General features: G+C 49.5%; 1 protein-coding gene across 1 annotated transcript; it reads right to left on the bottom strand.

Moving 5' to 3' along the window:
• Nucleotides 1-10,555: 10,555 nt before the first annotated feature.
• On the bottom strand, nucleotides 10,556-19,787 carry Aipl1 (AIP like 1 HSP90 co-chaperone). Its single transcript, NM_021590.2, is given in 6 exon segments — nucleotides 10,556-11,320; nucleotides 12,104-12,245; nucleotides 12,319-12,495; nucleotides 13,335-13,523; nucleotides 18,916-19,095; nucleotides 19,662-19,787. Coding segments are annotated over 6 exon segments (987 nt in total). The 5' UTR covers nucleotides 19,758-19,787; the 3' UTR covers nucleotides 10,556-11,117.
• Between the last annotated feature and the right edge of the window lie 3,901 nt (nucleotides 19,788-23,688).

Genomic DNA, 23,688 nt, shown 5'->3' on the forward strand with positions numbered 1-23,688 from the left:
ACCACCTTAAAAAAAATAAGACCTAGCATTGCATTCATTCATAAATTCATCCTTCTTGAAGTGACTTAGCTGCAGAGCCTCACCATGGTCCCCTTGGGAGAAGAGGTGGCTAGTGAGAAACCACCAGACCCTGAGGAGGAGGGCTAATTCATCAAGTAAGTCCTCTTGGGCCAAGTATCTCCTGTGAATGCCTCACAATGTGGGAAGAGGCTGCCACTACCCTCTCCCAAGCCTCCTGCTCTTGCAGGACCAAAGGATGTCTTTCAGGATCTTCCCTCTGAAGGGAAGGCCAGTTGCACATCCCAGGACAATAGCCTGCTGGGAACGCCTATATAGTGGATGCACACACCACACACACACACACACACACACACACACACACACACACACACACACACACTGTCAGCCGGAGCTGCAACTTCCCAGAACAATGAAGTTACTAACAGAATGAATACCAAGCTAGGAGTCCGGGTCACTTGTCTTGTTTCGAATTCCCCAAAGGGGTCCTAAAAAGAAACTGTAGAAGAACTGAAAACCGTGCTCTGGCCACTTGGAATATTTACCACAGAAAGTGGACAATAGTGAAAGGTCGCACACTGACAGAGCAGGCAGTGGCTTCCAAGACCATGAAGCTGGATCTCCCTCTCTCTGGAGCTGGCAGAGAAGGAAGCTGAGATAGTCACTCTCACCTAAAGCTAGGGAGTGGGGGATGCAGAGGACACCTGAGAAGAGAGAGGGATAGGGGTGCTAGGCGTGGAAGGTGCTCTCACAAGTGACCCCAGGGTGCTGGGTTTAAAGGTCACTGTAACAGAAACAGATGCTGTATATCACAGTGGTCGGCCTATCAAGGTAATTCAATGAAATAGCAAAAATCACAGACTCCTGAGAATGAGACAGTAGCTCAGAGACGGTAAGCAAATTGTACAAAAATCACACAGCTGATTGTGACCTAAACATATGTAGCCATTATAGGAACCAATATGAAAGTTTCTGAGGGAAAAAAAAAACCTAAAAATTTATGTTGTGTAAAAAGGTATAAGTCAGTGCACTCCTTCACAAGGAGTGGACTAAGCCCTTAGGCCTAATAGCACGCACACCAGTAAGACACTGCTGTCTGCTTGTGGTGTCTAACCACTGCCTTTTGGAAGTTGTTCCGACTGCCACACGTGCTGTGGCCAGTCCCTTCTCCCATCTTAAGTAAACTCGTGTTTTTAAAAAGCTAAAAATAGAGCTATCACATGACCCAGCTCTGCGGCTGAGTCAGAGTCACACACACACACACCACAACACAAAGGGAACCCGCTCACTCATGCTCACTACGGCCTCATTCAAGAAACGGAGCCCACCTAGGTGAGCATCAGCAGGTGACCAGATAGCGATAATGTGGCCCATATGCATGATGGGATTGTATCCAGCTGTGAAGAAAAATGAAATCACGACATTCTCAGGAAAAGGGACGGAACCAGAGAGCATTATGTCCATTGAAATAAGCCAGACATGGAGACACTAGCGTCACATCGTGTCCTTTCACCTGAGGAATCTAGATTTAAAACGTGGGGTTGGGGGAGGGGGGGTGCGAGTGCACGCAAGCGTGTGCGCGTGCCTGTGGCCATGCAGCTAGTAAATAAATGTTCAGAACTGGTTAGGAACCCAGGCTTGTGTGACTGTCCCTTGCTCTTTAGCCTCCATTGTATCCTGGCCCCCGGGTGTGGAGGCAGATGACAGGTGTCTCTGAGACGGTATCTGAGGGGACCCCTGGCTGGTCATCATCTCCAGTGATTTATAGCCAATGTAACACAGACTGGCAACAGTGACCCCTAGTCGGAGGCAAGAGAAGCAAAGAGGAACAGTTACGCATAGTTTTTTGGAAGTCACTGGTGTGTCACGGTGCAGAGGGGAATATTTGGGAGCACAGTGCTGCAAGTCGAGTTGTGAGAGGCCGGGGCGCTAGGAGTGACGGCCCAAGCCTGAAGCCAGTGAGTCTGCTGCCGTAAACCCTGGCTCTGAATGGGTTACCATCAAACCTCCAACCACAAAGTGGGAGATACATTGTAAAAAAGCCGAAGAGATAAAAAATCAGTTAAACAGTGACAGATCCAGCTTCATAGAGGTCCAAAATGGCAGCGTGCAACAGTGCCCTCTGCAGGCTACATGAGGAACATGACGGGGGTTGCGTGCTCGGCAGAAAAGCTCCAGAAACACAATCGCCCTGTAAACAAACCAGTTGCTGAAAAGAACACATCGTCTCAAAACAGGAAACTCGAACTGTCCATAACTACTGAAAATATGTTCTGCATCCTCAGCCAAACTGCCTTGAGAATCCGTCTTGCCCCAGTCAGAATGACTGTCATCAACGGGGGGGGGGGGGGGGGGGGGCTTTCTTCACTGTTGGTGGGAGTTTAAACCTGTACGGAAACTACAGAAGTCAGTATCGAGGTTTGTAAAAATAAAATCAGACCAACGAGAAAGAGGAGCAGGAAGCCTGTGTTCCAGCCGAAAGGTGAGCCTCTTCTTTGCCTACAAGACAGAACCCCAGGAAGCCTTGACAGATTCATTCATGTGTCTAGGACACCAAGAATGAAAGTCAGTCCCTCCAAACTGTCAGGATGACCAGCCCAGAGGACACTACCCTTCCTTCTAACTTAACCAGGGACCCTTAGCCCCAGCCCCTTTCTTTCATAAACTGCTTTAATGAATGATATTCAGTTGGAGAGAAAGGGTCCCAACATCATCTAGCTGTCACTGACTCTGTCCCCCTAGTACTGTCTAGAGTCAGAGCTGAATGTCTTCAAGCCCTGTCCTTCAAAATAAAATCCGTGGGCCAAGTGGGATGATGCAAGTCCTCTGACCTGGTCAGCAGAGGAACAATGCAAATCAGACAGAGGTGCCTTCCCCAATCCCTTGCCTGCCATCTACTGGGAACTGATAAGCACTGCACATAAGGTAAGCACAATGAGATTAAGGGTGGGGAGGCTGGGATTCTGCCTGTGGTGTTGTGTGCAACTGCAACAGCTCGTTCCAAGCCTCTCTACCAAGTTAGCTGCACCCACTTCACCAATGTCTTCCATTAGGCCCTCCTCTCCTCCAACACTGTTTCTTGCCTGAATCACTGCAGTAGTCTCAAAGTTTGCTTCTCCCCTCCAATACAAGCTCAAACTTGACGCAGAAAGATCTTTCTAGAAAACTACTTTGATCATTTTTCCCTTTTCAGAGCCTCCTCACTCACTGGCTTCCAAGATCCTCTGGATATGGCCCTGTCTGATCACCTACAGCTTTTCTCCTAAGATATCCTGGAGTATATGGCCTCCCCCCAACCCCTACTCTCACCTAAACAGGCCATAGACCAGCCCCATGTCCAGCCTACTCTGAATCTAATCTGTCCTGTTCTGTATTAGGCAGTATGAAAGACAAATGCCTGGTCTGGTGACAGTAACACCCTCCCAGTGAGGGCCTTCAAATGCTCTAATAAGAAAACATGGAGACAGAGCTATGTCTAGAAGTCAAGACAACTGGTGAGTGCAAACACACAGGAGACAGGCCAAGGACAATCTTCTCACTCTTCCTTAGAGGGACTGATACCTCGATATTCAGCATCTGGCCTCCAGAATTTGCGGGTGACATTCTTGTACCAACTTCAATGGGCCCTCAGGTGCCCAGATGTTTGGTGGATATTACCCCTGGCATTCATATGAGGGCATTTGGGATGGGTTGGCATTTAAATCAACCAACTAAGCACAGTACATTATCTTCCTCCTGTGGGAGGGTCTCAGCCAGTCAGCTGAAGGTCTGACTAGAACAAGAAGGTCCACCTTCTCTCCCACCTGCCCGCCTCAGGCTTGGGGCACAGAACTTACACTGCAGCCGTCCTAACTATAAGCCTTGGATTGCACATCAACTCTCTGGGTTCCCAGACCTTCGATCTTGGAGCAGACCCACACCCCTCTCCTGGGTCTGAAGCTTACCTCCTTCACCATGAAGAGAGCCCTTGAGCATCACCAAGACAACTATCCCTTCTTGGGTGACAAAAAAAAAAAAAAAAAAAAACTGAAGATAGGGAAGACTCAAGATGGATGCTCAGAAAAGAGGCGTGGCCACGACAGCCTCTGCTCTGACTGTCTGAATGCTGGCCTGTGAGAAACCTTGGTAAAGGACATCTCCAATCCTACAGCCCAAATAGGGCTGAACACAAATGGAGGTAGAGCAAGGAAAGTCCCTGACTATTAAATTCTAGTACCTGTGTACCGAGAATGGTGGGGAGACATTTATTTTTCTAACAAATACAAACGAATCTGTGGAGAGCAACTGCTCACTGACAGGCTAAGCAGCTGCAGAAATTGTATTTACAACCATCCGCAGAAAGAGGGAGCCAGCGGGTCCCATCCACCTCCAAGCTTTGTGGAACTCAATTACCCAAACCTCCACCTCCTTGGTGATAATGCACACCTTTAATCCCAACAGGCCAGAGACAAGACAGAGGCAGGTCTCTGAGTTCAAAGTTAGCCTGGTCTACAGAGTGAGCTCCAGGACAGCCAAGGCTACCCTGTCTTGAAAAACAGAAACAAACCTCTGTCTATCCTACCTAGGGTCTGTATGCCTAGTAGCTACACCGGGAGGGGTTAGCAGGCCTGTAGTCATGACCTCAGACAGACAGACACTGTGTCTCCCTTCCCCTTCTGGGGCCCGAGAGCTGACTAGCAGCAACTGCCTGTGGAAGCTTCAAGCCAGGCTCATAAGAAATGAGAGGGAGGGGGCTGGAGAGATGGCTCAGTGGTTAAGAGCACTGACTGCTCTTCCAGAGGTCCTGAGTTCAAATCCCAGCTACCACATGGTGGCTAACAACCATCTGTAATGAGATCAGAAGCCCTTTTCTGGTGTGTCTGAAGATAGCCACAGTGTACTTATATATAATAAATAAATAATAAAAATAAATAAATAAAATAAAGAGATGAGAGGGAGGGGCTGGAGAAATGGCTCAGAAGGTAAGAGCCTGGCTGCTCTTGTTTCCAGCCAGTGATCTGGATTCAATTCCCCAGCACCCCCATGGCACATCTGTAACTCCAGTTCCAGGATATCCAATGCTCACTTTGGGCCTCAGTGAGCACCAGGCATAAATAAGTACACAGGCTAACATCTAGACGCACAAAATAAAAGTAAATCCTAGAAAGAGAAGGGGAGAAGGAAGGGGAGAACAGGAGTGGTGGGTTTACAAGAGGAAGAAATTAAGACAAACTAAAGTCTAAAAGGAGAGCATGAGGGATGGTTCGGCTGTCAAGGGCACATGCGGCTCTTGCTGAAGACCAAGTTTGGTTCCCAGCACCCAAGTCAAGCAGCTCACAACTGCCCATCACTATGGCTCCAGAGGGTCTGACACTTCTGGCTTCCATGGGTACCTGCATTCATGTGCACAGACTTCCACATACACACAGACTCATAACTAAAGACAAAACAATTTTTTAAAAAGAAGTTTAGGGGGCTGGGGATTTAGCTCAGTGGTAGAGCGCTTGCCTAGGAAGCGCAAGGCCCTGGGTTCGGTCCCCAGCTCCGAAAAAAAGAACCAAAAAAAAAAAAAAAAAAGAAGTTTAGGCCATCGAGATGGCTCAGTAAGAAAAGAGCCTTGACACTAAGCCTAACAACCTGAGTTCCGTCCCCAGGACCCACACAGTAGAAGGAGAGAATAGACCCACAAGTTGTCCTCTGACCCCCATACCTAGTAGATCACACGTATGCCCACACACATACACACAGGCAGCTAAGCTCACCCGCTGTGCTCAAGGAAGTGATCACAGTTCTGATTCAAGATGGCACCATCACCAGCGCTGCAAGAACCAAGCAAGGACAGCATCCACAACCTAAGCAGAAATGCTGTCATCTGAAAACCTTCTTTAGAAAGAACTAAAAACCATGAGTGGGTTGACAGAGATGACGACGTCAGACCACATTCCAGGAAGTAGCCCAGCCCTGTCCTGCCAGACCTTTTGCTTCCACCTTAGACTCTTGTTTCTGGGCCTCAGTTTCCCCCTCTGCACAGCAGCAAGCCAGATTAGTAAGTTTCACCAGGCAGCATGGATATGAGTTTTTCAAGGGATGCCCATGGTTCTCACCAGGGGGAGACATATCAGTCACACACACACACACACACACACACACACACACACACACACACACACACGCCACCTCTACCCTGCAGAAGTGCTGACAGGGGGGCCACCAGCCTTGACATCGTGAGGAAACACAAGCACTGAGGCTTATCCTCAGATGATATTTGTATTGGTGGTGAGAGGAAAGGTGAGATTCCTTGCTCATCACAGTCTCTCACTAATGAGAACAGCAGAAGGAACTGAGCAATCAAAATTAGGCCAGGAGCTGCGCAGAGTCAGGGCAGGGAAATAAGCCTGAGTGCTTGCCTTCAGGGCAGAGGTGGAAGGGGGAGAGCTCCAAGGCAGAGCTCCAAGCGGCCTCTCAGACAGACAGTCTGATGCCACCACTCACAGATTAGTGGATCAAGGTTAGGTTGAACATGGTGCCTCTAGCTAAACCAGGGAAGGGAGAGTCTAGATGCCCACTTTCAGAGAAAGTAATACTGGACACCAACCAGCCTCCTCAAGACTGCTGTGATCATGCCAGGACTCATCAACTTTGCACAAGGAGGATCTAATGGTCAGAGGAAAACCTGAGCATGCCACGTGTACCACCCCATTCCCATGTGTGTGTGTGTGTGTGTGTGTGTGTGTGTGTGTGTGTGTGTGTGTGTGTGAGTGTGAGAGAGAGAGACAGAGACAGAGACAGAGAGAGAGAGAGAGAGAGAGAGAGAGAGAGAGAGAGAGAGATGACTCCAGGTTGGATGGGACCAGTATCGTCTTGAATCTGAACTGTGATCACTCCCAAGAGACCTTCACGAGATTGGAATTGTTAGCATCTCAGGTGGAGAGGGACTCACAGGCTTCACGAGATCGAGGGCCCCTCTCTTTCTTGAGGTCAGCAGTTGAATGGAGTGAGACGTTTCAGGGGTACAGATGCCCGTGAGTTGCCCAGGGACTTCCCCATAGAGTAGCTGACTTTGAGTGCCCCCTTGTTATCTAAGTAACCCCAGGATGCTCATTTTGGTCTACTAAGCAGAATCCTCTCTTTAGTCTACCAGTGTTCTCTCTCTTTGGGGTGAATAGACATTTCTTTATGCACCCCAGAAAATCACATGACAATGGTTACTATCAGTAAGATACAGCTAGCTCCTGACTCTCCAGGTCCTCTGACCCTAAGCGACTGCCAAGAACAGTGGCCTACAGGAAACTAAAAGACCTGTCAGCCAGGCATGACGGTGCATACCTGTAATCCCAGCACTTGGGAGGGAGAGGAAGAAGAACCCAGAGTTCAAGCATAATTCTAGCCACATAACCTATATCAGAGGAAAAAGAGAGAGAGAAGCCAAGCTGTGTTCACCCAGCAGCCACTTGATGACCATCAGACACACAGGTGAAAGGAAATCGAAGCTTGGCTCGAATGCCTGTACACTGCTTCTGGCCTCTGCCTCTTATAGCTGTGTGACCAGTCCAAGCAGGTGAGGAGGAAACAGTCAGGGGCTTCGGGGGTTGGGGGCTGTGGTTGTTACACTTCTCCATGGCTAAGCAAGCTTCCTTGCAGAGCACAGAGCTGTTGCACTGTTGTGGAAAGTCAGCATGACCAAGGTGTGTATGCACAGCCTTCATCACAGTAGATGATGACAATCAGCTCCCTGAGGTGAGGTGGGTGATGTCCCCCAGTCATGACCAGGTCCCCATTTCCAGAGCCTGCATATGGTTTACATGGTACTGCAGACTGTGAAGGTATGGTCAAGGCGAGAGTGCCAGGGTGGAGACCGTCTGAAAGTCTTTCCAGGTAGTTCCAGCATCATTCCAAGAGGGAGATGGAACCGTCAGAGGCACAGAGATGGTGATAGACCATGGGGACACAGAGACTGGAATAGGCTCACGCAAAAGAACACAAGGGTCTCTAGAAGCTGGAAAAGTCGAAACAGATTCTCCCAAGAAAGTCTAGACAGCAGATTACAGGCTAAGCCATTCCAGGACTTATGTCCTCAGAACCAGGAGGGCTGTGTTGTTTTAGCCACTGTGTATAGAACCTTGCTACATCAGCTATAAGGCCTAAGGTGCCTGCAGACTCCCACATCACTCTCTGGTCACTGGATCTTTGCCCACCCCATTGCAGGGCCCAACTCAAACCGAGACTCACACCTGGCCCAGATGTGCTGACTACGCAGTTGACGCTCAGAGGGAGGGAGCCTGTCTGAGGAACCCACATGGGCCCCTGTCTTGGCCTTTCTAACTATTCCCGTGCAAAGGCTCCTGGAAGGCTGATTTGCTTCACTGTGTAAGTTTTGTGTTTTTCTCCCTTTTTAATCCACCGTTCCCAGCATGGATCGGCTGCTGAGCAGACCACAGTAGCTCAAAAATTTCCAGTCAGTTGTGTGAAACCGGAGTGTTCATCCGGGATCTACTGCTTCTGGGCCACACTCTAAGCCTCAATTTCCCAGAGTTTACAAAGCCACTGGGAACCAGGCTGTCCCTGGGTCCCTAGGCTTCCAATGATCTCCATCCTATGGTTCTAAGTGTCCTCTTGGCTGTGACCACTCTGCAGGTATCAGGGGTGGTCAAGGGAGATAGAGAATGAATGACATCAGACCCCCAAGCACCTCAAGCTGCTTGTTGTCTGGTGCCCCCTGCTGGCCTCTCAGAAACAGCGCCCTCTGGCTAGATTTTGTGAAAGGAGTCTTCTGAAGGCTGCCTGTGGGACATGCCCACCGCCTTAAAATCCCTCCAGCAAGAACCTCATAGAAAACTGTTTCCAGAGCACTAAGGAAGCCCAGGCAAGCGCTGGAGCCCTGGATGGGTAGCTGACTGCATCTCTGTCACTCTTACATCACACCCTCTGCACTAGAGAGCTAAAAATGACTTCCATTGTCCCTTCCTCATCTTTGGGTACAGTGACAACAGGACTTTCTCCAGTGTGCCTCCTACTGTGGTCCACAGGTTCCCTAGGCCCCAGCCTTCTTCATTCTTGGGCTTGTATATGTCCTGGGGCATCAGAAGATCCCTGCTTAGGAGAGCCAGACAGAACTAATCAAGCAGGGCCCTGAGATGCTTTGGGGTATGGGGCATGCTGGGAGCTGTGAGGATGAGATCCTGTCTGTCTGCAGAAGGAAAGGCAATGGAGTGAACATCACACACAGAAAAGCATGCCGGGCAATCTCGTGTCTGCAATGCCAGTGTTTGGAGAGTAGAAGCTGGAGATTTGCTACATAGGAGACCTTGTATCAAAAAACAAAAACAAACAAACAAACAAAAAATCCCAGGAAGGGAGGAGAGAGACTGAAGGAAAAAGAGGAGGGACAAGGTGAGAGAAGAGGAAAGGAGGAGTCTGGGACCATCATTCCTGGCCCTACAAAAATGGTCCTTGTTAGGCTCCTCAGCCGCTTCAGAGCTGCCACAGAGGTGCTCCGTGGTGTGTACCAGCCAGGCTTCTCCTGGGGCAGCACTGCTGTAGGAGGTGGTGAAGCTCCTTCTGTCCTCCCGCCCACTCCACAATTCAGGGCTCTGCAGCCTCATGATACTCCCTCCTGCGCTTCTGCGGGTCACAACTTCCCTTCCTCTGTCTTCTCCTGCCTCCTGCTCACCCTAGACATAGGTGATAGACAAGATTCAGACCCGTGTCAATTTTAAAAAGCCCAACCTTTTCTCCTGGGCTAGGAGGGCTGACACCGAGACCTAGATGCCAGGAGCATCCTCATTATGGTGGCCGGGGATCGAAGACTTGGGAAAACTGCAATCAGAACCAGCAGGGAACACACTAGCACAGCCACAATCATGTAAATGTTGTTCATTGATTTTTCAGATGTTCGAGTTAACCTGAGCACAGAGCGCAGACCTCATTTGCTTGCAGAGCTCAAGGTGGATGTTAACCAGAAGCATGGTGGAAGGGAATGCGAACCTCACCCTCGGGGAGAGAGGAGCACAGCGAGAGCTGGCACGATTGCTTTCTCCCAGGAGTCCTCAGAGCCACCCAGGTCAATGGCGTTCAGAGGGGTTCTATCTATGAACTGACAAAAAAGAACCAAGAGAATCAGAAATCCCAAAATACAGCTTCCCAAGCCCAGGAGAGAGGGGAACCCCATTTGTAAGCAACACTGGTACTTGATGCAAGAGGCTGCAATGGAGACTTGGGGGGGGGGAACCTTCCAGAAAAATTAACATGGGCATGATGGAGAGGGTAGGGGGAGAACTCTTTAAAAATATAACTTTGTTTAAAAGCATGAAAACTAATACCGCTAGTGCTAATTAGAAATGTTTTTAGCTTGGGACTAGAGAGAAGGTTCATCAGTTGAGAGCACTTGATGCTCTTCCAGAGGACCTGAGTTGGGTTCCCAACGCTCAGGTAGGGAAGCTCACAACCACCTGTAACTCTAGGTTTAGAGGCTCGAAGCCCTCCCCTGGCCTCCTTGGGTACCTGTAAGCATGTGGCAATCACACTCTCAGACCCGCATACACACACAAATAAAATTAAATAAATCTCTAAAAAATATTTTAATTTAAAATGAGTTTGGTTGTTATGCCTGAGCTAAGGAAGGGTAACTGTCCTGTGCCCTTTGTTAATTTTGGGTTGCGGGGGATAAGGGGGCTTTGATTTTCCATGGGAACCTATGACTTCGATCTCACAAAATGCATTTATTTGTGTGTACATCTATTTATTTATGTCAGAGATCAACCCCAGGGCTCCAGGTTTGCTAAACAAGCTCTCTCCCACTGAGCTATATCCCCAGCCCTTAGACATTAGTCTTATGTGATTTAATAAGAATATATGCTAAGAAGTGACATCAAAATCCTGGTTAGTTGAACCAGGGACGCCAGTCTATGCTTGCTGCACAGGTGGCCCACAGGCTGTGGGAACTCAGAGAAGTCTATGGCTGACTCCTAGTAGCCAAGGACACCTCTCCTGGGGACCCCTGCAGCAAGTGGAGCAGTGTGGGTAAAGGGCCTCAGTCCATAGCCCCAGCCCTTGGTCCAGGGCTTCAACCAGCAGCTCTCACCCAACCTAGCCCAGTCTAACGCAGTGGAATCCAGCCCAGCCTAGCCCAGCATGCTCCGGCAGCGCTGCCGCTCCTCCTCCTGCTTGTCCGCCAGGCGGCTCTCCAGCAATCTCAGTTCCCTGAGCACCGCCTTGCGCATGGATGGCTCCAACTCCAGCACTTTCTCCAGGTCCGCTTTGGCCTCCTCAGCGTTCCATACCTCCGCGTGAGCCCGTGCGCGCATATAGTAGGCCTTCACGATCCCTGAGGGGAAAAGCGCGCTGCTGCACCCATCCAGCCAATCCCCAGAGAGACCTGGCCTTAGGCCACCCAGCCTCTGTTTCTGCCCAAATCCTGTGACCAATTTCACTTTCAGAACTCTGCATTGTTCCCACTGAGGACCCAAGCTTTGTCACCATCAGGCCCTGTCCTCATACCTGACCAGTCTGGGCGACTGTGAGGCTCAGTGCAGTAAAGACAGAGGTGCATGAAGCAAGTGTGTGCTGTAGTCGTACTTGGTCAAGCGCCTTCTCAAATACTGCCAGAGACCTGCTCTCAGTGTCCACTTCATATTTTACTCTAGATTGCTGGCCTCCTCTCAAAGCCTGGCTACTATTCCCAAATTCACAGACTACACAGCCATTTGCACATTTGAAAAACATAAAATAAGTATAATTTTAAAGCCACCTCCCTAAAGCCTGGTATAATGGCACATATCTGAAAAGCCCAGAGCGCTGGAGCCTGAGGCAGGAGGATCACAAATTCCAAGTGAGCCTGGACTAGAACGCCGGCCTCAGTCTGAAACAAACACCTCCCTCCATAAAATATCGCCCTCCCAGAGGCACATACAATGCAGTTGCAGGCTTGTGGAAATCCACAAGCTTCCGTGCCTCACAGGGTGGGAAAGGTCTAAGGCCTTCAAAGGTGGCTGGACCTGGCTGCCCCATCTCCCCAATGCCCATCCCGCTCCCCCAATCCTCACTCCTACTCCCCCCACTCCCAATCCCCCACCCCTCCCCTACTCCCTCACCCCTGACAGGGCTGCACCTGGGTGGTGTCGTAGAATGTCGCTAGTATGCTCCAACACCTCATAGTACTCCTCCTTCTTCAGCAGGCATTGGCAGTAGTTGAGGATCAGTGTGTTGATCATCTTCTCCAGCTTCAGCCACTCAACCTCCCACGGCTTCTCCTGTGGGGCAGAAGCTCAGCCACCTGCTGCTTAAGGCTCGTCCCAGCCTACCCAGCCAGAGGTAGCCTCATACCTTGGTCTGAAGGTTCCTCAGGCACACAATGGCCTCCTGGTACTTGGTGGCAGCCTGATCGTAGCGGCCCAGCTTGTAGAGCCTGTTACCTTCTCCATGAAGAAGAGGCACGGCCTGCATCCTCTCTTCATTATTCAAGTTCCACGTCTCCCTCTGGTACTCATTTGGGGCCTCCACCTAACCCAGGAGCTACAGGTTAGCCAGGCAAAGACCAGACAAGATGGCCCCCAGTGTCCTTCTGAAGTGGTTTGCTATGCCCCACAGTGAGGCGCCATACAGAATAGGGCTTGCTGGTTAAGATCTTTCGAACAGAGCAAAGAAGAAGCGATGAGGCCCAATCCTGCCCTAAGCAAGTCAGTGCCTTTGGGCAAATTATGAGAATGCTTTTTTCTTTAGGAAAGTTTGCTTTCAATAGCTGGAAAATTGTCATGAGCACTCAGTGTGTTAGCACAAGACACTTTTATTGCCATCTGGTGGGAATTTATCATCATAATAACACAAACATGTAGTATGTACAGAGAGCATCTTGGTAGGGATGTTCTTGCTCAGTGCACAGACACAACTGCTCTTTGTTTTTTAACTTCCCCATACGACTCTCAGGTTGAGCTTCAACCTTGCTCATAAGTTGAGTCCTGACCTGGCCTTCACCTTGAGCCTGGTTATTCTAGATCCATGCAGGATCCCTTAGTGCGCCAGACCCAAGTCCAAACCCACAAATCACAGGGACCAAGGAGCAGGCTGCAACTCTAAATCTTGCAGAAATGGATGCAGATGACCAAAATAAATTGAGTAAAAATGATAAATCCATTTTCAGACATTGGTTTCAAATGAGCTTTTCCCTGGTGGTGGTGGCAGGGTAGAGGGGTGGGCGAGGGGTGCTGTTTTTGCCACTTTTAATTCTGCTGGAGTCCCTGACGAGCCTCTTTATCTTCAGAAACTTGTAAAGTAGGCATGGGATAAGGGGACTGCGGCATCCCTCCTGACCTGGGCCAGCCCCTCCCACACCTAACTCCCACCTGGAGCAGCTCAATGAGGAAGATGAGAGGCTGCGGCTCCTTCTGCAGCTCATCCAGATCCTCGTAGCCCAGAGTGTGGTACGCAAACATGTTGGCCAACCCGCACGTGTGCACGTGCCAGCTTGTGGGGTCCTTGCCTTCAGCCACCTGCCGCAGGCTGCGGGACAGCATAGGGTAGACCCCGGTGTGCTGTAGAGATATGGAGGGGGTGCCTCAGCTGTCAGAGCTAACCAGGCCACCCCCAGCCCATGCTGCACCCCTCACGACAGAGTGCTGATGTCCCAGGATAACCCCACCCCCAGCACAACCACCAACGGCTTTATATCTGTCAGCACCTCTTGTCCATATGGCCACCGATCAAAGGAGCCACTGTGGCTATCCCCGTGCTGCAGGTGTAGAACGAGAGCCTGGAGAGGTTAAGCAACTAGCCTGCACAGCTAGGCATGACACAGACAAGATTCAAACCTGCCTTCCCAAGCTGCGCTGTTAGCCACATATTGCCTCTTTATAGCCTTGTGGTCAGTATAACACATTTCTTCCCCCAAGGAACCCTTTAGTCTCACAAGCCCAAGGCGCCCATCCTGCAGCAATGGAGGGAGCAGGGTCCCTGAACTGAGAGAGCCATTAAAGATGACAATACAAATGCACATCTGATCTGATCCAGCTCCATCCAGTGCAGAGTTAGCCCTTAGGGTTTAGCAAGACCTGTTCCATGCTAAATCTCAACTTTCCAGTTAAGCCGCAGAGCCCAGCTCCACAGAGGTGAAGTTGCCAAGCTCAGGCCCATGCAGAGCAACTCCAGTCCCTTGTTGCTGGTAGAAGAGATACAAGCTGAGAGTTGAAGGTCACCTTCCCCACCCAGATTGGCCTGGATTAGCCCAGATGCCCTGGGCTGATTTCTGAGAGGCAAGGCCAGATGGCAGGTGCCTGAGGATTAAGGCTAGGGTAAGGGAGGGGCACCAGGCTCCCACCAACTTGCTTCCAGGAGCAACCCATTGGAGTCGCTTGAGCAGGACCTCAGACAAAGGCTGAATTCTGCTAGACACCTCTCAACCTGGAAGGCCCAATGCCCCATCCTGTCCCCAGGGTTGTAAAATGACATCAGGAACAGGAGAGAATCCAGGAGACAAGGAGAAGTTGGGGACAAGGCAGGTCTTTAGACTCCTAGCAGCAACTTTGAGAAAGAGAGGGGTCCTGGATCCCTCCTTCCAGTGGCACAGACACTGTCATTCATGGGCTCTAGACATCTGAGGGCTCAGCCAATCAGGGAGCCCAGAACTATGGTTTCCTCTTTGCTCTGAGACCAAGGCCCCATCTGCACTGGGAGATGCCAACTGCATTGTCTCAGACCACACCCACTGATTCCCAGCTTGAGTCTACCTGTGCATATGAATCTCTTGTCCACAAACAATATGTTGAGTTTGAAGGTCTGGTTTTTAGTCGGTTGGCAGTGTTTAAACAGAGTACTAACAAGTGAGTGCTGAACTGTATCGGAGTCCAGAGCCAATATCCTGCCACTACTAGCCCAGGGGTGGCACCACCCACAGTGGTCTAAGTCCTCCCAAAACAATTAACAATCATGAAAATGCCCCGATGGGCCGATCTGGTGGGAGCATTTTCTCTATTGAGATTCTCTCCTCCAAAATGACTCTGGTTTGTGTCAAGTTGACATGAAACTAGTCAACATACTGTGTGAATGCCTACTCATTCTTTAAGACTCAATTCCATGTCACCTACTTGAAGAGTTTCCCCCAAAGACTCTAAAACAGCTAGCTTTCCACCTTTTGTGACCCCAAAGTCCTGGTGGCCTTTCACTCTACAGGGCTAAGGGTCTGCTCCTCCAGAATTCAGTTCCTCCAGGATTGAATCCACCTGTATCATTCCTAAGAGAATAAGCCGAGTCAGGTGCCCAGTAAGTGCTTGGTAGTGTGTGGAAGAGAGAGGGGGAGGAAGAAAACATCATAGGGAGATGAGAGGAAACCGGATAAGATAGAGAGATAGTGGTGAAACACTGGTGCTAGGGAGATAGTACGTCAGGAAAATCGCCCGTTGCTCCAGTGGGAGGACCTAAGTTCAGATCCCCGGAGTCCACATAAAGCAGATACGGTAGGAAGTGCATCTATAATACTGGCAGTCCTACAGGCAGATGGAGAACAGAGACAGAAGCTCTCCCTGGACGCTCATAGGCCCATTGGTGTACTCAGCATCAAGCAACGAGAGACTCTGTCTCAAACAAAGTAGGAGATGAGACTGACCATTTGAGATTGGTCATGACCTCTGATCATCTCCACACATGTACAGACACACAGACAAAAACAAAAAGTCTTGATTGTGAATGAACTGATTGAATTGAGAACTGAATAGGAGAACTTATGATAGATGGATGGGTGGATGGATGGATGAATGGATGGGTAGATGGAGGTATGGGAGGTTTAGTGATGAAAGACTGGATTTTGACTGAACACTGGTTAAATAAAAGGATAAAGAAAATCGTGCCTGGGTAGATGGGTGTGGGTGGGTGGATGTATAGATAATGTATGGCTCATATGACATATGCACATTTGTGAAAGCCATGAACATTGGGAAAACCAACACACACCAGGTCTAAAACTCGCCCACTATGAGATGTACATCACACGACTGCTGAAGTGGCCAGAAGACCACAGAGTCACAGGTCAGGTCCTGGAGGGAGCAGCAGCTTGAGACTTTGCAAACAGCAGATCAATAGACTAATCGAGCTCTTGTTGACAGCCTTCTGTTCATGTAGCCAAACACATTACCACATACGCACCCTGGGGAGCATATTTGGCGGGGAACTCTGGCTGGTGACTAGACCTTGTGGAACAGAAAGCCTGAAGGAGATGCACAGGAGTCTCACAAGGTCCGAGGCCCCTCTGAGAGCAAAGGCAAGAGAGATGGTTCTGAACTAACATATCACAGAATAAGCCAACTTCATAAAGTCCTGAACTGACAGAAACACATGCTTTAAGTTGATGGACATTAAGCTAAAAATAGTAACACTGGGACTATTGCAAAGAACAGATACTGAGGCCCTGCATTGAGGAGCACCCAAGAGTAATGTACTACACACGTCCCTGGTGACTGGGACTGCAGTCTGGCCTTATCGAAAGATGTATGTATGTATGTATGTATGTATGTATGTATGTATGTATGTATGTATGTATGCATGTATCCAGCAGGAAGGCCAAGGGCCCCACTTGGACCCTGGCCCTCAACTTGTTTGAACCAGAACAGGTTACTTCCCCTCTCAGAATCTTCAAGGCTCCTCAGTAAAATGGTGATGTGACTCTTTAACATTCTTCTAGCTCAAAATAATAGCTCCTACCTTTTAATCGCCTTATAAATACTGTGGCTTCTGCTCATTTATATCATATTCTGTGGTTCCCAAAATAGCCCCAGACATGTCTATGTTCAGTTACAGTTGAGAAGAGAGGGCGGGCGGCAAGAGGAGAGAGGATCTCTTAGGTCACTCCACACTAATAGAGCACATCTCAAATGCAGTCTATCTCTCTACAAACTGCTCTTTCAAAAAGGTCATTAGCTCCCCATGAAATAAAGAGTATCTATCTACCATCCACTGTGAAAATCCAGGGGGAGCTTTGTGATAGACAGCTCAGCTTGTCAACACCTGAACTCACCCATCAATCTCAATCTAGCATGAGATAAGCAGGCACAGTGGGGCCCTCTGTGAGAAGTTTACAGAGCTATCTCTTTAAACAAAGGCTGGGGATGGGACTCCATTGGTCGAGGGCTTGCCCAGCATGCACAAATCCCTGGGTTTGATCTCTGGTACTATATAAACAAAATGTAGTGGCGCATACTTGTAACCCTTGAAACTGGGTGATAGAGCAGGAGGGTCAGAACTTCAAAGTCATCCTTAGCTACACTAGGAGTCTGAGGCCAGACTGGGTAACGGAAAACTTGGCACTAAAATAAGGGGGTGAGAAAGGGAGAGGAAAGAAAGAACTAGAATCTTTTCAAGCCCTTAAGGCTAAAAACACATTTTTCAAAAATATAGGAAATAAAGGAATAATATGTCAGACAATTACATTTAGAAGCAAGCAGCTGAATCCAAGTGTGTATCCCTCCAGGACTGCTAACTCAGTCCCTGACATGGAGGCAAGAGACCCCAGGGAGGGAGGAGACACAGAGCCACACTGCCAAAGCCTATCACATTGACCTTATTTGGATCCTGCCTGATCACAGAAATGCCACTCGTTTATAAAGAACAAACGAGAGAGCTGGAGGGATGAATCAACAGTTAAGAACATTGGTTGTCCTTTCAGAGGACCGGAGTTCAGTTCTCAGTACCCATGCCAAGCAGCTCACAGCAACTCTAGCTCCAGGGGACCCAGCACCCTCTTCTGTACTCATGGAACGGATACATAGAGATATACACATGCATACACATACTTAAAAATGAAATCTTGTAAAATGGAGTAAATTGCATGGCCAGAGAATCCAAACTGTGCCAGGCAATTGGGGAACATGAAGGGATTGTTAGGGTTTTCTGAAGATGTAATAATGATGATGGTGTGTGTGTGTGTGTGTGTGTGTGTGTGTGTGTGTGTGTGTGTGTGTGTGTATCAAATTCTAGTATCCCTATATGAGTTGGCCCAGTGTCTGAAATTTGCCCATACCATGTGGGACATGAAAGAAAAGTTCCCAGGACAGAAGTGGATACAAGGGTTGTGGGTTGATAGGTGGCAGGAACAGAACTACTTTTGTCTTGACTTTTGCATGTTTGAAAGTTTCTCTAAGAAAGAACTGGAAGAGCTTGAAGGGGCTCGAGACCCCATATGAACAACAATGCCAACGACCAGAGCTTCCAGGGACTAAGCCACTACCTAAAGACTATACATGGACTGACCCTGAATTCTGACCTCATAGGTAGCAATGAATAGCCTAGTAAGAGCACCAGTGGAAGGGGAAGTCCTGGGTCCTGCCAAGACTGAACCCCCAGTGAACTAGACTGTTGCGGGGAGGGCGGCAATGGGGGGAGGGTGGGGAGGGGAACACCCATATAGAAGGGGAGGGGGAGGGGTTAGGGAGAGGTTGACCTGGAAACCAGGAAAGGGAATAACAATCGGAAAGTAAATAAGAAATACCCAAGTTAATAAAGAAGAAGAAAAAATAAAAAGAAAGTTTCTCTAAGAAACACTCATCCCTCCAAATTTCAAAACAAGAAGTTGTAAAGATGTTTTATGAGTGATATAAATGTGAACTGAGTCACAGAGTTAGTAGGAACAGGGGGAGGAGGGAAGGGCCCAGTGGCATTAGTCTCTAGGATCTATGATGCTGAGCAAAAAGGAAAGAGGAGCCCTCTCCTACCATGCAAGTCCACATGCTCTCACGGCCCTTGAGCCAAGCATATACTCCATATCACTTTAAGACCTGCTTTGTCTGAAGGACTGGGTCCCATGTTTGTGATGGCAGAGAATGGGGATTGAGATTTCCCTTGGAGCATCTTGTTTTACCCTAACTTTCCTGAACACTGATGACTCTGGGAAGACTGTGAAGGGACAGAATGGGGAAAGAGACATGCTGTGTGGCTACTTACGATGGTGTCGCACCAGAACTCAGCCACCTCACCCAGCCGCATGGAGGTCAGCAGCGTCTCCCACACCTCCAGCTTGAACATGTTGCCAATGATGATGTTCATGGGCTGTCCCACCTGCTTGCTGTCATCGATCACCGTGCGTTCTTCATCACACTTCATTGTTCGGAAATGAAAGGTCACCTAGTCCCCAGAACAGAGGGCCCTGGTGTAGACATACCTCCCCAGTTCCAGCAGCTGTCACCCAACCACCACAGGCTCCCGAGGCTGTCCTTGGGGTCAGCTCATCCACATCTCATAAGGTAAGATACCTCTGTGCCCCCTCCAATGCCTATGAGTCCCTACAAGAAGCACATTCCTTTCCAGCAGACCTTATACCCATTTCTCACAGCCAAGTGCCAGGAGTTCCTTCTCCAGTAAGCTCAAATGTCCAGGGATGTGTTCATCCACCCTGAGCGATCCATCAAACACAAGGGGACAAACTCCACAATTCCCGAGGTTCCTTCCTACTCACTTGATATTTGGAGCTCTGGAAATTTTCCTCAACCCTTTCTCTTAGCCCATGCAACAGTTACCCTGAAAACTACCAAAAAGGCCTGTTTATAAACTCCAAAGCAAAGGAGCCTGGGTGCTGGGTGGACAATTCTAGCAAAGGCCTGCCTGGCTGGAGTAGGACTACCTGTAATGCTCTGGGCATAGCTGAAACAGAGAAAGAGACCGTGGGGCCCCATCTGGAGGTAGATACTCACTCTGGAGCCAGTGATGAAGTTGGGGAGCTCTCCTGTCCCCCCATGCAGAATGGTCTTCTTGACACCCTCCACATTGAGGAGTAGAGAGACGTCCATGCTGCAGGTAGGGGAGAGGTCTGCTCAGACCTAGATAATTACCAATGCAGGGAATAGTCTGCTAACACCCAGGAGAGGCCTGTGTGAGCCTAGATAATCCCACGGGGGGTGGGGGGGACAGCAGCTGACACCCAGAGGATTTCCAGACAGGGAGGGAAGGTGGAAGGAAAGTAGTCTAGCCTCTACAGAGTCCCAGCTTCCGCATCCCTCAGGATGCCTCAGAGATGCAGACCCCCATCTGACACCCATAGTTACTCCATCAGACTTGCTTTTGTGACCTCAACAAAAATGGCTCATGGATATTTCTGTGAGAAGGCGAGGAGGAAGTAGACTGGGGCCATCTGAGGGGAAAGGAGAAGGCTCAAAGCCACCATTGCCTGTCCTGTGCCTGTAGTGCCAACCTTGTCCCAGTCTCTGTCCCTTAGCATCTTCATTTCCCCTGCTCCTCTCCTCCTGGGGTCTGGGAGGCTTCTATCTTTGGGGTGACTAAGAGAGTTACCCCAGTAGTTCCTAGCGTCAAGCTTCTGCCTTCACTCTAAGGTCTGGCTCGGGGATGGGGCTCTTCCCAGTCCTTTGTAGGGCCTTTGTCCTGGGTCCTGAGATGTAGGCAGAGCTTATGTGGAGCCCAAGGAACCCGGGGGTGGGGTGGGGGTCGGGGTGGGGACTCGAAAAGAAAACGTTTATGTGCCAGCTTGGTGTTTGGCGCCACCTTGTGGCCACATCAAATTCTCATGCTTCTTTCCCAGAGCCCAGGGAGACGTTATAGCTGACAAGAAGCCAACCAGAACTTCCTACGTCGATGTTAATGACTTCATGACCTTGGGTGTCTCCAGCCATCCTTCCTCAATTCCCTTCTCCAGGAAGGCCAGAATCCTGGGGATATCCAGCACCCTCAAAAGTCTCAATTTCCGTGAGAAATCCTCGCCTTAAAGGACCACACGTCAGGCACAGAGGAGGCAACCAGGCTTTCTGAGTGCCAGCGGCCCCACTCAGGCTGTTTCCATCCCGGCCTTAGAGAGGAAGGCTTTTTGCCTCTTCCACCTCTCTCCAGCCACACAGCGGCTTAAACTGACATGTTGCTGAGGAGGAAAGATGGGCCATTAGGGAAATCAGGGGCTGCCATGACCACACAGTGAGTCAGGCACTGACTCTGAGCTCCCTGCTGTATTCACCCCTGACTCAAAGAGTGATCTTGTGAGTCGCTTTATAATGACTCCCTATAATGTGGTTTCCCTTTGGGACATTTCTCTCTCCTGATCGGACACACAATGGAAGAAAAGGACCTGCGAGCCCTCTCTCCATGCTTCACACCCGGCTACTGCTTCCATATCTTACTTTGCAGAGAGTCAAATAGCACACAGCAAAGGGATTCCAGAGGCCAGGCTTCACTGCTAAGGGGGCTGCTGGTCCTCACCTGTTTAGACAGTAGCCTCAAATCTTTTCAAGGCCTCATTGGAATACATTTCCAGGCTCCTGTTTCTCTCTTCGAATCCAGCTGACTTCCCACTCTCTTCAGATCCATTCTAAACTCCTGCCCTAACCTTCAAGACTCTGGTCCTGGTCCCCACCCTGGGCATGCTCTCTGCTTCTCTCAGCCTTACTCCAGTCAGTCCTGGAATGTGGCAGTATTCCTGACATCACCCCCCCATGCAGAGCCTCAGGTAGAATGACACATATTTGGGAAACCCAACCTCCAACCCAGTTAAGGTCCCAATGCTCCATGTACATCCCATAGTCCCTCTCTCTTCGTGTCCATGGCATTCTGCATGTAGTAAATTCTGAATGTCTTTTTTTTTTTTAAATAAGAGATTTGAAAATTCTGGAGGTGGGCAGAACTAGTGAAATCTTTGAGGCTGAAATGGAAGCTGGGGAGTGGGGGCTGCTGGAACACCCCTCTTCTACCCCCTCCCCACAGAGGAAAATGTAGAGAGCTGAGCCTCTCTTGGGCTTTTGGCTTTACTGTCCTCCTGCAGCTGAGGAGAGCCTGCCCCTGGCCCTCACCAAAGAGCTACACCGGTGCAACCCCCCCCCCAGCCACTCTCTATGTAAGGCTGAAGAGAGCAGCTTCCCATTCAGAAGAAAATACTTCTTCTGCCTTCTTTCGTTGCCATGGAGACTTCCCTTCATTAACCTGGTCCGCCAGTTAGGTCTCCAAGTGGCAAGAGGGTAGAGAGCTGAAAGCATTCAGAATTCTCTCTACACACACGCGTGCATGCACACACTCTAGATGCTTAGCAAGGATGCGTGACCCAAAGAAGGAACACAGGCCTCAGAGTCAGAGACCCAGGACCTCGCCTGTCTGAATCTCCAGTGTCGTCATCAGTAATGAGGTTAAAAATAGATCTGACTTCCTAGAGCCGCAGTGAGAACGGAGGAGCAAGAATGTCGATGCTCTGAGCCGAGTGTCTGACACGTGGTAAGGACTCAGAAATTATAAGCTCTTATTATGGACGCCTCAACACGCCAGGCGCTGCGGCAGATGCTGAGTGCGGGGAAGCGCTGTTTGAGAGATTCATTTCCTAGTGTTTTGTCTTCATTGAGTCATACCCACACTTTGAATTCCATCTTCATAGAAACCACTCTCTCTTCCTCCCTCTGATTCATTGCATGCATCTCCCAATTAGGATCACAAACACAAAAGATCTAACACAAGCAGGTTGAGAAGCAAGTGTTTGTGATTCCTGGTAAACAATCCTATGGAGGAGAGAGAGGCTGGTGGACAAAGTAATCAAGCAAGCAAGAGCAAACCTCAAAGGCTTGCAAACCTCAGCCAAGGCGATAGCAATAAAGCTTCTCCGAGCACATCACACAGTCACAGCCATTAGAGGAAATTTATTTGTGTGTGTGTGTGTGTGTGTGTGTGTTTGTGTGTGTGTAAAACTGACCTTAAATATAATATGTCCTGTGCAAAAATAAGACAAAGACACAAACACACTGTCACAAAGACAAATGCCTACAAACAGGCTCTGACTGGCCAGCTCATTGCCTGGGTCTGGGGGTTAGATAATGTGCAGTTCTCTGACTGATTATTGGAGATTTGATCTGGAAATACCCACCTCTTCACACACGCTGAACTTGAGACCCATGGGTGTAAGAAAGAAGAAAGTATGGTTTAATAAATCACGAGTTCCCACTGGTGGGATTAGGGAGACTTTGGGGGAGCAGGGAACCAGAGTGTCTTCACCTTGGGTCTGTTGGCTTTAAGTAGCCAGCAGGAAGTGTTGAGACCCAGAAGAGTCCTTGCTTAGGAGTCAGGCGAGAGATCCAGGCTATGGAAGGTGTGAGGTCTGAGGAGAAACAGTGAGGGTGTCAGCCCTGGTCACATAGACCCTGCTCCTGCATATATGGTGTTTGGATCCTGCACACTGCTACGGTTAGTGAGTGAAGTGTGTGGTCAGTCTCTCTACACCTCAGCTACCTCATAGAGCTGTAGAGTACCGGGGATAAAATGGGCTCACCGGAAACAGGGAGTGCTTTAAAGTGCTATATACAAATCAACCATTATCGCAGGGGGTTGGGAGGCGAACACTGATGTTTAAGGAGAGGGTCAGACTTCCTGACACCAGGAAGAAGCCTGAAGAGGAGTCTCACCCCAGGCTTAGGCAAGGAGAGAGGAGGGAGAAGAGTAATGTTTCTTCGAAGCCCAGGTACGAGAGCCCCTTTGTGGTGGCACACCGGGCCCCTTGATTTCAATACTGGGGAGGCTGAGCCAAGCTCGTGGCCAGTTAGAGTCCATTCCCAGCTACACAGAGGCACTGTTTTTAAAAGGGGTGAGGCAGAAGGGATAGCTTGTCCCCTAAAAGCTCTACTGTTCTTGCAGAGAGGCTTAAGTTTGGTTCTTCCCACATGGGGTGCCTCACAACCATCTCTAACTCCAGCTCCAAAGGATCTGACATCTTCTGTGTCGCCCCCACCCCATTCCGTAAGCACT

Source organism: Rattus norvegicus, chromosome 10 (assembly GCF_021556685.1).
Source record: "Rattus norvegicus strain SHRSP/BbbUtx chromosome 10, alternate assembly SHRSP_T2T, whole genome shotgun sequence".
Lineage (NCBI taxonomy): Eukaryota > Metazoa > Chordata > Mammalia > Rodentia > Muridae > Rattus > Rattus norvegicus.